Source organism: Ranitomeya variabilis, chromosome 8 (assembly GCF_051348905.1).
Source record: "Ranitomeya variabilis isolate aRanVar5 chromosome 8, aRanVar5.hap1, whole genome shotgun sequence".
NCBI classification, from domain to species: Eukaryota; Metazoa; Chordata; class Amphibia; order Anura; family Dendrobatidae; genus Ranitomeya; species Ranitomeya variabilis.
The window spans coordinates 122,454,897-122,470,166 of record NC_135239.1 but is presented as its reverse complement, the minus strand read 5'-3'; the positions used below and the strand labels follow the sequence as shown (position 1 = coordinate 122,470,166).

Here is a 15,270-nt window from a genome sequence, read left to right as displayed (position 1 = left end):
AAGATACAGGATTAAGGATTTCCAATATCTTGTAAGGCCCAATAAAACGAGGTTTAAATTTGGGAGAGGAGACCTTCATAGGAACAAAGCGGGAAGAAAGCCATACCAAATCCCCAACGCGTAGTCGGGGACCCACACCGCGGCGGCGGTTGGCAAAGCGCTGAGCCTTCTCCTGTGACAACTTCAAGTTGTCCACCACATGATTCCAGATCTGCTGCAACCTATCCACCACAGAATCCACCCCAGGACAGTCAGAAGGCTCCACATGACCCGAAGAAAAGCGAGGATGGAAACCAGAGTTGCAGAAAAAAGGCGAAACCAAGGTGGCGGAACTAGCCCGATTATTAAGGGCAAACTCAGCCAACGGCAAGAATGTCACCCAATCGTCCTGATCAGCAGAGACAAAACACCTCAAATAAGCCTCCAAAGTCTGATTGGTTCGCTCCGTCTGTCCATTAGTCTGAGGATGGAAAGCAGACGAAAACGACAAATCAATGCCCATCCTACTACAAAAGGATCGCCAGAACCTGGAAACGAACTGGGATCCTCTGTCTGACACAATATTCTCAGGGATGCCGTGCAAACGAACCACGTTCTGGAAAAACACAGGAACCAGATCGGAAGAGGAAGGCAGCTTAGGCAAAGGAACCAAATGGACCATCTTGGAGAAGCGATCACATATCACCCAGATAACGGACATGCCCTGAGATAGCGGAAGATCAGAAATGAAATCCATGGAGATATGTGTCCAAGGTCTCTTCGGGACAGGCAAGGGCAAGAGCAAACCGCTGGCACGAGAACAGCAAGGCTTAGCTCGAGCACAAGTCCCACAGGACTGCACAAATGACCGCACATCCCTTGACAAGGAAGGCCACCAAAAGGACCTGGCCACCAGATCTCTGGTGCCAAAAATTCCCGGGTGACCTGCCAACACCGAGGAATGAACCTCGGAAATGACTCTGCTGGTCCACTTATCCGGGACAAACAGTCTGTCAGGTGGACAAGACTCAGGCCTATCAGCCTGAAATCTCTGCAACACACGTCGCAGATCCGGAGAAATAGCTGACAAGATAACTCCATCTTTAAGAATACCAACAGGATCAGCGACTCCAGGAGCATCAGGCACAAAGCTCCTAGAAAGAGCATCGGCCTTCACATTCTTTGAACCTGGTAAATACGAGACAACAAAATCAAAGCGGGAGAAAAACAATGACCAGCGGGCCTGTCTCGGATTAAGGCGTTTAGCAGACTCGAGATACATCAGATTTTTGTGATCAGTTAAGACCACCACACGATGCTTAGCACCCTCGAGCCAATGACGCCACTCCTCAAATGCCCATTTCATGGCCAACAACTCCCGATTGCCCACATCATAATTTCGCTCGGCAGGCGAAAACTTCCTAGAGAAAAAGGCACAAGGTTTCATAACAGAGCAACCAGGGCCTCTCTGCGACAAAACGGCCCCTGCCCCAATCTCCGAAGCATCCACCTCAACCTGAAAGGGAAGTGAGACGTCAGGCTGGCACAAAACAGGCGCCGAAGTAAACCGGCGTTTCAACTCCTGGAAAGCCTCCACGGCAGCAGGAGCCCAGTTAGCTACATCGGAGCCCTTCTTGGTCATATCCGTCAAAGGTTTCACAATGCTAGAAAAATTAGCGATAAAACGACGGTAGAAGTTAGCGAAGCCCAAGAACTTCTGAAGACTCTTAACTGACGAGGGCTGAGTCCAATCAAGAATAGCTCGGACCTTGACTGGGTCCATCTCCACAGCAGAAGGGGAAAAAATGAACCCTAAAAAGGGAACCTTCTGTACACCAAAGAGACACTTTGAGCCCTTGACAAACAAAGAATTTTCACGCAAAATTTTAAAGAACAACCTGACCTGCTCCACATGCGAATCCCAATTATCAGAAAAAACCAAAATATCATCCAGATAAACAATCAAAAATTTATCCAGATACTTCCGGAAAATGTCATGCATAAAGGACTGAAAAACTGAAGGCGCATTGGAGAGCCCAAAAGGCATCACCAAGTACTCAAAATGACCTTCGGGCGTATTGAATGCGGTTTTCCATTCATCACCTTGCTTAATGCGCACAAGGTTGTACGCACCACGAAGGTCTATCTTGGTGAACCACTTGGCACCCTTAATCCGGGCAAACAAGTCAGACAACAGCGGTAAAGGATACTGAAATTTGACAGTGATCTTATTTAAAAGCCGATAATCAATACAAGGTCTCAAAGATCCGTCCTTTTTTGCCACAAAAAAGAATCCCGCACCAAGAGGGGAAGAAGACGGATGAATATGTCCTTTCTCCAGAGACTCCTTGATATATGAACGCATAGCGGTATGTTCAGGTACCGACAGATTAAACAGTCTTCCCTTAGGAAATTTACTGCCTGGGATCAAATCTATAGCACAGTCACAGTCCCTATGAGGAGGCAGTGCACTGGACTCAGACTCACTGAAGACATCCTGATAATCAGACAAATACTCCGGAACTTCCGAAGGTGTAGAAGAAGCAATAGACACAGGCAGGGAATCCCCATGAATACCACGACAGCCCCAACTTGAGACTGACATAGCCTTCCAGTCCAGGACTGGATTATGGGCCTGTAACCATGGCAGCCCTAAAACAACCAAATCATGCATTTTATGTAAAACCAGGAAACGTATCACCTCGCGGTGTTCAGGAGTCATGCACATGGTAACCTGTGTCCAATACTGCGGTTTATTTGCTGCCAATGGTGTAGCATCAATACCCCTAAGAGGAATAGGATTTTCTAATGGTTCAAGAGTAAAACCACAGTGCTTAGCAAATGAGAGATCCATAAGACTCAGGGCAGCACCTGAATCTACAAACGCCATGACAGGATAAGATGACAGTGAGCAAATCAAAGTTACAGACAGAATAAATTTAGGTTGCAAATTACCAACGGTGACAGGACTAACAACCTTAGCTATACGTTTAGAGCATGCTGAGATAACATGTGTAGAATCACCACAGTAGTAGCACAAGCCATTCCGGCGTCTATGAATTTTCCGCTCATTTCTAGTCAGGATTCTATCACATTGCATTAAATCAGGTGTCTGTTCAGACAACACCATGAGGGAATTTGCGGTTTTTCTATCACATTGCACCGAATTAGGTGTCTGTTCAGACAACACCATGAGGGAATTTGCGGTTTTGCGCTCCCGCAACCGCCGGTCAATTTGAATAGCCAGTGCCATAGTATCATTCAGACCTGTGGGAATGGGAAAACCCACCATAACATTCTTAATGGCTTCAGAAAGGCCATTTCTAAAATTAGCGGCCAGTGCACACTCGTTCCAATGTGTCAGCACGGACCATTTCCGAAATTTTTGGCAATACACTTCAGCCTCGTCCTGCCCCTGAGACATAGACAGCAAGGCCTTTTCTGCCTGAATCTCAAGATTGGGTTCCTCATAAAGTAAACCGAGCGCCAGAAAAAACGCATCAAGATCAGCCAATGCCGGATCTCCTGGCGCCAGCGAAAAAGCCCAATCCTGAGGGTCGCCCCGTAAGAACGAAATAACAATTTTTACTTGCTGAGCAGAATCTCCTGATGAACAGGGTCTCAGGGACAAAAACAATTTACAATTATTCACGAAATTCCTAAACTTAAACCTGTCTCCGGAAAACAGTTCAGGAATCGGTATTTTAGGTTCTGACCTAGGATTTCTGATAACATAGTCTTGTATGCCCTGCACACGAGTAGCCAGCTGGTCCACACTTGTAATCAAGGTCTGGACATTCATGTCTGCAGCAAGCATAGCCACTCTGAGGTAAAGGGGAAGAAAAAAAAAAAAAAAAACTCAGAATCTTCTTTCTTATAATCCCTCTTCTGCAATGCATTAAACATTTAATACTGGCCTGGCAAACTGTTATGACCCCAATGGTGAGGGTCTCAGAGGAACGTGGAAGTCTGCAGAATACAAAAATCCAGCTCATAGGGCAGTGGTAACTGGGTTGACCATATATCTACTCCTAACGCCAACACTAGAAGTAGCCGGGGATCATTCCTACGTTGATTCTAGATGACACGCGCCAGCCGGAGAATCTAGCTACCCCTAGTAGAGGAAAACAAAGACCTTTCTTGCCTCCAGAGAAGGGGACCCCAAAGCTGGATAGAAGCCCCCCACAAATAATGACGGTGAGGTAAGAGGAAATGACAAACACAGAAATGAACCAGGTTTAGCACAGAGAGGCCCGCTTACTGATAGCAGAATAAAGAAAGGTAACTTATATGGTCAACAAAAACCCTATCAAAATCCACACTGGAAATTCAAGAACCCCCGAACGGTCCGGGGGGAGAACACCAGCCCCCCTAGAGCTTCCAGCAAAGGTCAGGATATAGATTTGGAACAAGCTGGACAAAAATACAAAACCAAAACAAAATAGCAAAAAGCAAAAGGCAGACTTAGCTGATATAACTGGAACCAGGATCAGTAGACAAGAGCACAGCAGACTAGCTCTGATAACTACGTTGCCAGGCATAGAACTGAAGGTCCAGGGAGCTTATATAGCAACACCCCTAACTAACGACCCAGGTGCGGATAAAAGGAATGACAGAAAAACCAGAGTCAAAAAACTAGTAACCACTAGAGGGAGCAAAAAGCAAATTCACAACAGGTATGTTCAGGTACCGACAGATTAAACAGTCTCCCCTTAGGAAACTTACTGCCAGGAATCAAATCTATTGCACAGTCACATTCCCTATGAGGAGGCAGTGCACTGGACTTAGACTCGCTGAAGACATCCTGATAATCAGACAAATACGCCGGAACTTCCGAAGGCGTAGAAGAAGCAATAGACAAGGGCAGGGAATCTCCATGAATTCCATGGCAGCCCCAACTTGACACTGACATAGCCTTCCAGTCCAAGACTGGATTATGGGTCTGTAACCATGGCAAACCCAAAACAACCAAATCATGCATTTTATGCAGAACAAGAAAACGTATTACCTCCCGATGTTCGGGAGTCATGCACATGGTAACCTGTGTCCAAAACTGCGGTTTATTTTTTGCCAATGGCGTAGAATCAATACCCCTAAGAGGGATAGGATTTTCCAATGGCTCAAGAACAAATCCGCAGCGCTTGGCAAATGATAGATCCATAAGGCTCAGGGCCGCACCTGAGTCCACAAACGCCATGACAGGATACGATGACAGTGAGCAAATCAAAGTTACAGATAGAATAAACTTAGGTTGCAAATTACCAATGGCGACAGGACTAACAACCTTAGTAAGACGCTTAGAGCATGCTGAGATAACATGTGTAGAATCACCACAGTAGTAACACAAGCCATTCTGGCGTCTATGAATTTTCCGCTCATTTCTAGTCAGGATTCTATCACATTGCATTAAATCAGGTGCCTGTTCAGATAACACCATGAGGGAATTTGCGGTTTTGCGCTCCCGCAACCGCCGGTCAATTTGAATTGCCAGGGCCATGGAATCATTCAGACCTGTGGGAATGGGAAAACCCACCATCACATTATTAATGGCTTCAGAAAGGCCATTTCTGAAATTTGCAGCCAATGCACACTCGTTCCACTGGGTCAGCACGGACCATTTCCGAAATTTTTGGCAATACACTTCAGCCTCGTCCTGGCCCTGAGACATAGCCAGCAAGGCTTTTTCTGCCTGAATCTCAAGATTGGGTTCCTCATAAAGCAAACCGAGCGCCAGAAAAAACGCATCAATATCAGCCAATGCCGGATCTCCTGGCGCCAGCGAGAAAGCCCAATCCTGAGGGTCGCCCCGTAAAAAAGAAATAACAATTTTCACTTGCTGAGTGGAGTCTCCAGAGGAACAGGGTCTCAGGGACAAAAACAATTTACAATTATTCCTGAAATTTCTAAACTTAAATCGGTCTCCGGAAAACAGTTCAGGAATCGGTATCTTAGGTTCTGACATAGGATTTCTGGTAACATAATCTTGTATGCCCTGCACACGAGCAGCAAGCTGGTCCACACTTGTAATCAAGGTCTGGACATTCATGTCTGCAGCAATCACAAGCCACTCAGAGGTAAAGGGGAAAAGAAAAAAAAAATGAGAGAGAGAAAAAAAAAAAAACTCAGAACTTTCTTTCTTATAATCCCGCTTCTGCAATGCATTTAACATTTAATACTGGCCTGGCAAACTGTTATGACCCCAATGGCGAGGGTCTCAGAGATATCAGCAAGTCTGCGAAGTACAAAAATCCAGCTCATAGGGCAGTGGTAACTGGGTTGACCATATATCTACTCCTAATACCAACACTAGAAGTAGCCGGGGAACATGCCTACGTTGGTAGCTAGATGTCTCGCGCCAGCCGGAGGACTAACTACCCCTAGAAGAGGAAAACAAAGACCTCTCTTGCCTCCAGAGATTAGACCCCAAAAGTAGGATACAAGCCCCCCACAAATAATAACGGTGAGGTAAGAGGAAATGACAAACACAGAGATGAACTAGGTTTAGCAAAGAGAGGCCCACTTACTAATAGCAGAATGTAGTAAGATAACTTATATGGTCAACAAAAACCCTAACAAAAATCCACACTGGAGATTCAAGAACCCCCGAACCGTCTAACGGCCCGGGGGGAGAACTCCAGCCTCCCTAGAGCTTCCAGCAAGGATAGGATACAGATTATGTACAAGCTGGACAAAAATGCAAACAAAAACAAATAGCAAAAAGCAAGAAAGCAGACTTAGCTTAATCAAGCAGGAACCAGGATCAGTAGACAAGAGCACTACAGATTAGCTCTGATATCAACTTTGCCAGGCATTGAACTGAAGGTCCAGGGAGCTTATATAGCAACACCCCTGACCTAACGACCCAGGTGAGCATACAAGGGATGATAGACATACCCAGAGTAAAATCACTAGTAGCCACTAGAGGGAGCCAAAAGGTAAATTCACAACACCAGGGCCCCTGTATATTTTAACTATCATCTATCATTTCAAATAATTCGTATTGGCAGTGCCATTTGAGGTTTTAACCGCACAGACTACACAGTGGTGGAGCTGGGAGAGGTAGTATTGCAAGTGGTAGAGCACTGTTCAAGCTGGGGCGGAACACTCTCTCGTGGGCGGCGGTACTGGCACAGGGCCCCTCATATTACGACGGTGTAATATGAGTTGTGGTTCAGTGTCTCCCCCCAAAAAATGAGGAAGTCTGGTGGAAGAGGCCGTGGGCGGGGGTTGCCAGCTGGTGCTGGTGGTGCTGCATCTCGTGGTAGTGGCAAAAGCACAGTAGCACCTAAGGCTGGAGGTGTTCAGCCTGCTTCATCGTCTGGCTACACAAGGCCTCGAAGGCTCCCTTACCTTGGAGTAGGAAAAGAGCTTTTAAAGCCGGAGAAGCAGGAAAAAGTGTTGTCTTTCCTTGCTGACTCACCCTCTAGCTCTTTCACCTCCTCTTCCCAAAGTTCTAAATGTAAGAGCAGCCAGTCGTCAGTGGATGCTCCCGGTCAGGAAAAAGACGTTTCCTTGTGTCCTTCCCCCAAACCAAAAGTGAAGGATGCATCAGGCGACACTACAGGTTACTCCATGGAGCTCTTTACACATACCGTGCCTGGGTTAGAAAGGGAAATTGTACACAGCCACAGCTAGATTGTGATGCTGTTCCATTGACTCTGATCACTACATTGCCCTCGCAGTTTACTGAGCCAGAATGTGACTGATGAGACTATGGTGCCCTGTCCCGATTGCTATAGCACCTTACACGGTGACACTGAGGAAGGTGCACATGACATTGAGGAGGAGGTGATAGATGACCCAGTTGTTGACCCAGATTGGCAGCTGTTAGAAAAAATGTATCTTAGTGAGGATTGGGAAGAAAAGCAAAAATAGAATTGTTTGGATAAAACAGAACTCATTTAATGTCCATTCAAAAAGAGTGATTACAAAAATGAAGAAAAAGTAAATTATAAGTTCATTACACAAATTCAAGTATTAGGTTAAAAAGAAAATGAAAGCAAGCAGAGATCTTACATATGGTCTTGTGGCATGATGATGTGTTCGTCCGTGTAGAGAGGCTCAAGGTATGAGGACTCCCCCACATGCTGAGAAGAGACGGTTTATATACAAATCCGTCCCATAGGCTTTCATGGGTTTCTATTTTCTCCTACACAATATCCATATAAGGTAACCCAGTTCCATGCCAATGGTCTATACCATAAAAGTAGATTCCAGAATATTCCTTATCTTAGTTACACTTGTTTATCGGCTAGAAATAACGCTAGACATCCAAATATAGGTTGGGCTTCACAAACACCTCTAGCTTTTGACATGCAGAGGACAGATGGTCAATGACAAGACCTTCAGAAACTGTATCATACACTTTCCCTATACCCTTGGTTCTTTATATGATTTCATGTAATTATCCATATGTAAGTGATTATATATATTATTATTGGATTTTACATTCCCCCCTGATTATGATTTGAGAATATCATAATTAACCCTAAAATCTTTCTCTCACCATTCGTATCACATTCATTCTTTATTCTGAAAACCTTGTATTAACATCTGTCTCGAATGTCACCTGAGTTTTGAAACCTAAAATTAGATTAGAGAATTATATTTTTCTTTTCAGCATTTCTCTTAAAATGTCATCTTCCTTTTTCATTTCTGTCTTTATCTTTTTATAAATGTTCTTAATTTTACACATAATAACTATTTGATATATTATACACAGCAAAACTATAATAAATATAATAACAATCGGATTAGATAATACATTTCCTACTGCCATCTTCGTTGAAGACTGTGACCAACTAGTTACTGATTTTCCTAAATTTTTCCACCAAGATGAGCCTGACATACTTGTCCATTCATGTTCAATATCATTTAAATTACCTTGCTCATGTCTGAATACAATTTCAGCTTCTTTTAATTGTTTTGTTAACAAATTTAACAAACCCTTGTCTTTCTTTATCTCATTTGTCCACATATTCCAAGGAAAATTATTTATTTGGGACAAATTGAACTGTACTGGAAGGATTTTTAGGTTTCTTGAACCTATTAACGTAATATTAATACTTCCTTCCTTCTTTGAGAGAGTTTTCACATTTCCCTCGATACAATATACTGTAAACCTATTGTCAGATTTTCAGCATGTACACAAGATGAAAAGTATGCAGAAACAACTTCTTTCTCTGACATAACTTGGAAACAAATCTTATTAGCGCTTACTGGTGTCAGTCATGGATCGTGTGTACATTCTCAACTCTGGCATGACATGAGGTATGATTATTGAAACATGAATGATAAATGACTTTATCCTGTCCAGGTAAACACATTACCTTAGAAACAAAATTTAAACATGAAGAAATGTCTAATTGTTCAGTGTTTGTTCCGTCAAATGCAAAATCTGTGTACTGTAATTGATAATATAGCAATTGTGTGTGACTAACAGGAATTCCCAGAACAGTTATAGGAACTAGGGTTTCTTCTCTTCCCGACACTGGTATCAGTGATGTTCCTACACAAATATCCTGGTCACATCCTAACCATTTATTTACCCACAAATCTGTATGATTTAATGCAAAACTATATTCTGTAGGCAAATTTCTCATTAGTCCTAAAGGAGTAATTCCACTTTGTAAGGCTTGTGCAATCATTTTTAGATTGGTGGAATATTCAATCTGAATTTCTAGACATGTTTTGGCCACTTGAGATTCCTGTTCACTTTCTATTAATGCTAAAGTAGCATCTTGTAGATGTGAGACAGAAGACCCCAATACAGAAGCAGTAGTCAAAACCATTTTCTCAAGAACTTGATTCAAACTTTTCTGAATCTTTACTCCTTTACCTCCGATATACCCAATATTTTCCAAATCTGATTTAAGTGTATGTATGTCCATAGTGTTAATTAGACTTCCTACTGTACCTAATCCCCCCAAAATTCCTTCCAACACTCCCCTCTTACTTCTAACTTGTGTTGGAGTTCTTTTCCCAAACCATTGTTCTATTCCTATTTCCATATTAATGAGATGTGATTGACATTGGGGATATCTAGAAGAGATTTTCCAGTTAGACATATTAAAAGTCCATATCATAGTCATAAACACTCCATCTCGTAATATAGGTTTAGATTGGAATTGGTTAATTTGGAAAGGAGTAGATGGTTGAAATCTTGTCTGTGTGCAAACATTATCTACTGCTGACCATATATTTACATTTACATTTTTGCATTGTTTGTAATTATTTTTCGTTAAAACGCAACATTGGTAAAGTCCAGAATCCTTAGGAGATGGATTATCTACAGAAAAAATAAAATTCTTATTCAACCATCTCACATTTCCGGATTGACCTCTGTGTATAACATTTGTTGGACCACTTGCAAAACTTCCCAAAAATAAATTATCTTTGGTCCAGGTTAACAGAGATTCCGAAGGTAACTCTAACCTTGTGTTGCATTTTAATGACAAAGGAGACATATTTTCTTGTCTATGTACTGTTTGTGGTGTAACCCTTACTTCTGGAACTATAGTATTTGTTACTGTAAAAATTACAGATACCTGTACTTGTACTGGTTCTCTAGTTATCTGGAAGTTCCATGTTTTTACCCAATCTTCATCTCCTTCTGTAATAGAAAGTAATGAAGGATCTAAAGTTTTCCCAAAAAGTTGTGTTTTCAACCAATTATCTGTTTTGGATGTTCCAACTTTCCCTTTTGTGATCATATCATTTGTAATATCTCCTGACCACACTGCTTTCTCTTCACCTCTTATCTCTATATTCCAGTATAACACATCTGTAGGATTACATTCCCATGTACCCGTCTTATTATTGTGTACATAATCTCCTTGTAACTGTATAAACCCAGCCTTAGGTCCTGTAGTAGCATGTAATATTATGTCAGTGTCGTGTATGAAGTGTAGCTCAATACAGCATTTCACCCCATAACCCATGCAGATGTTTCCAGTAATATCTACTGAATTGTCCGGTATATCTTCATCTTTAAGGTTTTGTAAACTTGATCCTCTTGGTTTCCTCGAATGTAGAGTTCTTCTGAAAGGTTCATTCACTTCACTAGTGTCTGTTTCACGATGTAAGATGTCTTCTGCGTAGATCACAGTTGAAATAGTACATAGCAGCAGAAATGCGATTCCCATCAGATAGTAACTTTTCCTGGGAACTGTCGTCTTTTCTCGAAGGATTGGTGTTGAATCCCTTCCATCAAGGTCATGGTGTTCCGTATTCCAGCTCTTATTGGAATTCATTTCTTCCTAAAAGAAATGCAGTATCATTATTTTGCAATATACAATTTGCATTGATCAACATGTACCCACACTCTTTGTTGCCTGCGGGTATTTTTAACCACGTTTGATGCTCGCTGCACAAGAATCATAACTTGTCCCATGGTTTCAATGATATCAAAGGGACCTTCCCAGTTACTTTCCCAAGGTCCATTCTTCCTGAAAGTTTTGATCATCACCTGAGCCCCTTTTTTGAATTTAGACTCATATGGTGGCTCCATTCTCTGCATTCTTGATGCAGCATGAGGAAGAATTGTTTTCAAATTTTCCTGCAACAATTGCAACCATTTGGACCTTGCAACAGCATCTTTTTGAGATGTAGACAAAAATGGTTCATGTGGAAAAATCAATGGCATTTTTCTTCCTGTCATTAGTTCAAAAGGAGTGAACTGAGTTGTGGAAGAAGTTGTTCCTCTCACACTCAACAATACAAAAGGTACGGCGTCAACCCAAGTATTGCCTTTGTCCAATAGCATCTTGGCAATTCTGGATTTTATTGTCCTATTCATCCTTTCCACAATACCAGCAGACTGTGGATGGTAAGGTACATGGAACTGTTGTTGTACCCCTAGAATAGTACAAACGGCTTGCATGATTTTTCCTGTAAAGTGACTTCCTCGATCAGAGGAGATCATTCTTGGGATCCCCCAAGTACAAAAGACATGATTAACTAATGCTCTAGCTGTAGACAAAGCATCATCTTTTCTGACAGGTAAAATTTCAACCCATTTGGAAAAAACATCTACCACAACCAATGCATACCTGAGACCATTTTTACCTGATGGTAACGGACCAATGTAGTCGATTTGTAGTGTAGACCATGGACCATCTGCAGGTGCGGTTCGGAGTAGTGGCGGTTTCTGTCCTTTTGGTCTTGGATTAATTTGGGCACAAATGAGACATGATTGGACAATACTTTGTACTGTCTCTTCCATCTTTTCCCAGTAAAATTTCTCTCTGAGAATGTCTAACAATTTCTGTTGGCCCAAATGACCCAAACTTTCATGATTATATTTTGTGAACTCAGCCTGTAGATGTTTTGGTACAACAGGACGCAACTCCCCATTTAAGTCATGACACAAAACCCCGTTTTCACAAACAAAGGGAGGTTTTGGATCAACCCGGGAAGCAACAAGAGATGTGTCTTTCTCCTGTTCTTCCGCAAAAGAAGGGATATGCGTGTCCGTTCTTTGAACTGCTAAAAGCTCAATAGTCTCTGGTTGAAACACTTCTTCTCCTGTCAGGGCTGCCTCTTTGGCTAACCTATCTGCAGTAGCATTTCCTACAGATAATTCATCATCAGTTTTTTTATGGGCTGGTACTTTGACAATAGCAAAACCATTAGGGGTTTTTGATGCTATTTTGAAAATTGTTTTCAGTGTGTCACTATGTACAAGAGTCTTATTTGAAGAATCTACATAGCCTCTTTTTTCCCAAACTGGCAAATAATCTGTCAGTGATCTAACAACATAGGAGCTATCACTGTAGATTACAATGGGACACTGATCATCAGCTTCGTTCAGCTGTAGCACCATTTTTACTGCTTCTAGCTCTGCCCTTTGAGCTGAAAAATGACTTGGTAATTTGTGTTTTACTACCTGTTCTCTTTTAGGATAAAAAATGGAATATCCTGCATAGTAATGTCCATCTGCATAAAATCTGGAACCATCAACAAAAATTGGTTCATCTGTTGCCTCTGCCTTCCGTCTGAAAAGCGATGGACATGGATCCTGAAAAGACTGCAAACAATCATGAGTTTGTCCTTCATATTGCATCAACTGAGGAAGAACATATTTGGCTTTGTAATCTACCTCAATTTGTTTGGGAGACAATGACAATAACCAATGAGCAAATCTCTGATGTGACACACCTGGGATATTATTCTCAAAGAGAAGTTTTAGTGTAGAATGAGGAGTTTGCAAAGTAATTTTGTTGAACCCAACAATGTGTTCAGTTGCTTTGACTGCAAAGTACACACCTACCAGGTGTCTTGCACATGTCTCAAACCCTCTTTCAACAGGTGAGAGAAGCTTAGAAAAATAGCCCAAAATTCTCCACTCTTCTCCTTGCAACTGCAGCAGCACAGCAGACACAGAAGTCTCTGATGTGTGCACTTGCAAAGCAAATGGAGCCGTAGGATCTACTGTGGATAAAGCAGGTGCAGTTTGTAAATTCATTTTCAATTGTTCAAATGAGGTTTGTTGTTCATCACCCCAAGGACCAAAATACTCACTGTTTTCATTTTTTAAAAGATCATACAAAGGCCTGGCTTTGTCTGCAAAATTCTCAATGAATTCCCTTGAAAAATTTATAAGACCCAAGAAATGTCGTACTGCCTTGTATGATGTTGGAACTGGCAAAGAAGCAATTGCATCGATCCGTTCCTGCAATGGTTGTCTTTTACCTGGGCTCAACAATACCCCTAAGAATCTGACCTCAGTCTGCAGCAATTTGACCTTTTTTGTGTTCAATTTCAACCCTGCATCATGCAGCAGCTCAAACAACTCTTTCAGAAGTGAAACATGTGACTCCTTATCATCAGTAAACAGCAAAATATCATCCACATACTGTAAAATACAGTCCGGCCTTGAAAATTTAGCTAATACCTTTGCCAATGCCTGATGAAATATACTCGGTGACAAATGAGCTCCCTGAGGTAACCTGCAAAAAAGGTATTGCTCATCCAAGAAAGTAAAAGCAAACTTGTACTGACAACTCTTTTCAAGAGGTATACTGAAAAAACCATTACTGATGTCTAGTACAGAAAAGTATTTTGCCTTTGCATTCAACCTTGCCATCATGTCATGAGTATCTGCAACAATGGGTGCTACATTGGGAGTATGTTTATTAAACATCCGCAGATCCAATATCATCCGATAAGAACCATCAGACTTCAAAACACACCACAAAGGATTGTTACTTACAGAATTAGCTTTTCGGATGACACCTTGTTTTAACAATTCCTGTATGATCTTTGACATAGACTCAATTGATTCTGGAGGCAATTTATACTGACGCTGAGGTGGGGGATCTCGCCCCTCGACATTTACAATAACATCTTTCATGGTCCCTACTTCATTCCTGAACTGAGCCCAAAGAGAAGGAAAAAGCTGTACAATTTCTGTCAATACCTCATCACCACCAGTTTCAGGCCACAGATGATCTGTTGACACAACATCATTTAAGCAAATACTTCCAACATGGCTATAATCACTAGGATCAATGACTACAGGTTTACAACCATTAGAATCCTTCCAGATCACCTGATTTCCTAGATCAACAACCCATCCAAATTTCTGCATAAAATCCGTGCCAAGTATATTTTCAGAGTCACGACAATACCAAATGTCAATTCCTGCTTTGAAAGAACTAGGTATTTCCAATATCACATCAGTAACTAAGGTTGCTGTAGTTCCACCTTTTCCACTAAAACCAACAATTGTACAAACTGGTGAATCTGGTTGTAGCTTCAGATCAAGATTTGTGACGCTTAACTGAGCTCCTGTATCAATGAGAAATACAACATTCTGTCCTGCTAGATTTACCTTGACAAATGGTCTTCCACATTCATCTAATGTAACTCGAGTCACAAATTCCAGTGGATGAGGTGTTGGAATTGTCTGTGATTGTCAGAAGGATGAAGGGGATGGGAGAAGTCCAGTGTCCTTCTTGAAAGCACTCGGCATTCTATTTCTGGACTCAGTCTCCTTAACTGTCATCTCTCGGATCTGTCTGATTAATGGTGCATATGGAGACTGCGTTTGTCTGTTGTCAGTGTGAGTGGGGGCATTAGACTGTAATGGAGGTGCAGAAGGTCTGGTGGATAATTTTGGCATGAGACCATTTTCCCTTCCAAGATTACCTGTCCCTTGTGTACCTGTCTCTGATTCTGCTCTCAAGAATTTTCTGCATTGCCACTTTAAGTGTCCAGGTATACCACAGAAATAACAATGGATATTGTTTCTTTGTGTAGTATTTTTACCTCTTTGTTCTACGTAATCTC

The 15,270-nt window shown here is 41.9% G+C and overlaps 1 protein-coding gene across 1 annotated transcript; it reads right to left on the bottom strand.

Moving 5' to 3' along the window:
- Positions 1-9,188: 9,188 nt before the first annotated feature.
- Positions 9,189-14,831, bottom strand: LOC143788236 (uncharacterized). The gene is made up of 2 exons (XM_077277749.1): positions 14,813-14,831; positions 9,189-11,237 (listed from the first exon to the last, which is right to left on the bottom strand). Exon 2 carries the CDS (start codon positions 11,229-11,231, stop codon positions 9,204-9,206), a length of 2,028 nt encoding a protein of 675 aa, XP_077133864.1. The 5' UTR covers positions 11,232-11,237; positions 14,813-14,831; the 3' UTR covers positions 9,189-9,203.
- Between the last annotated feature and the right edge of the window lie 439 nt (positions 14,832-15,270).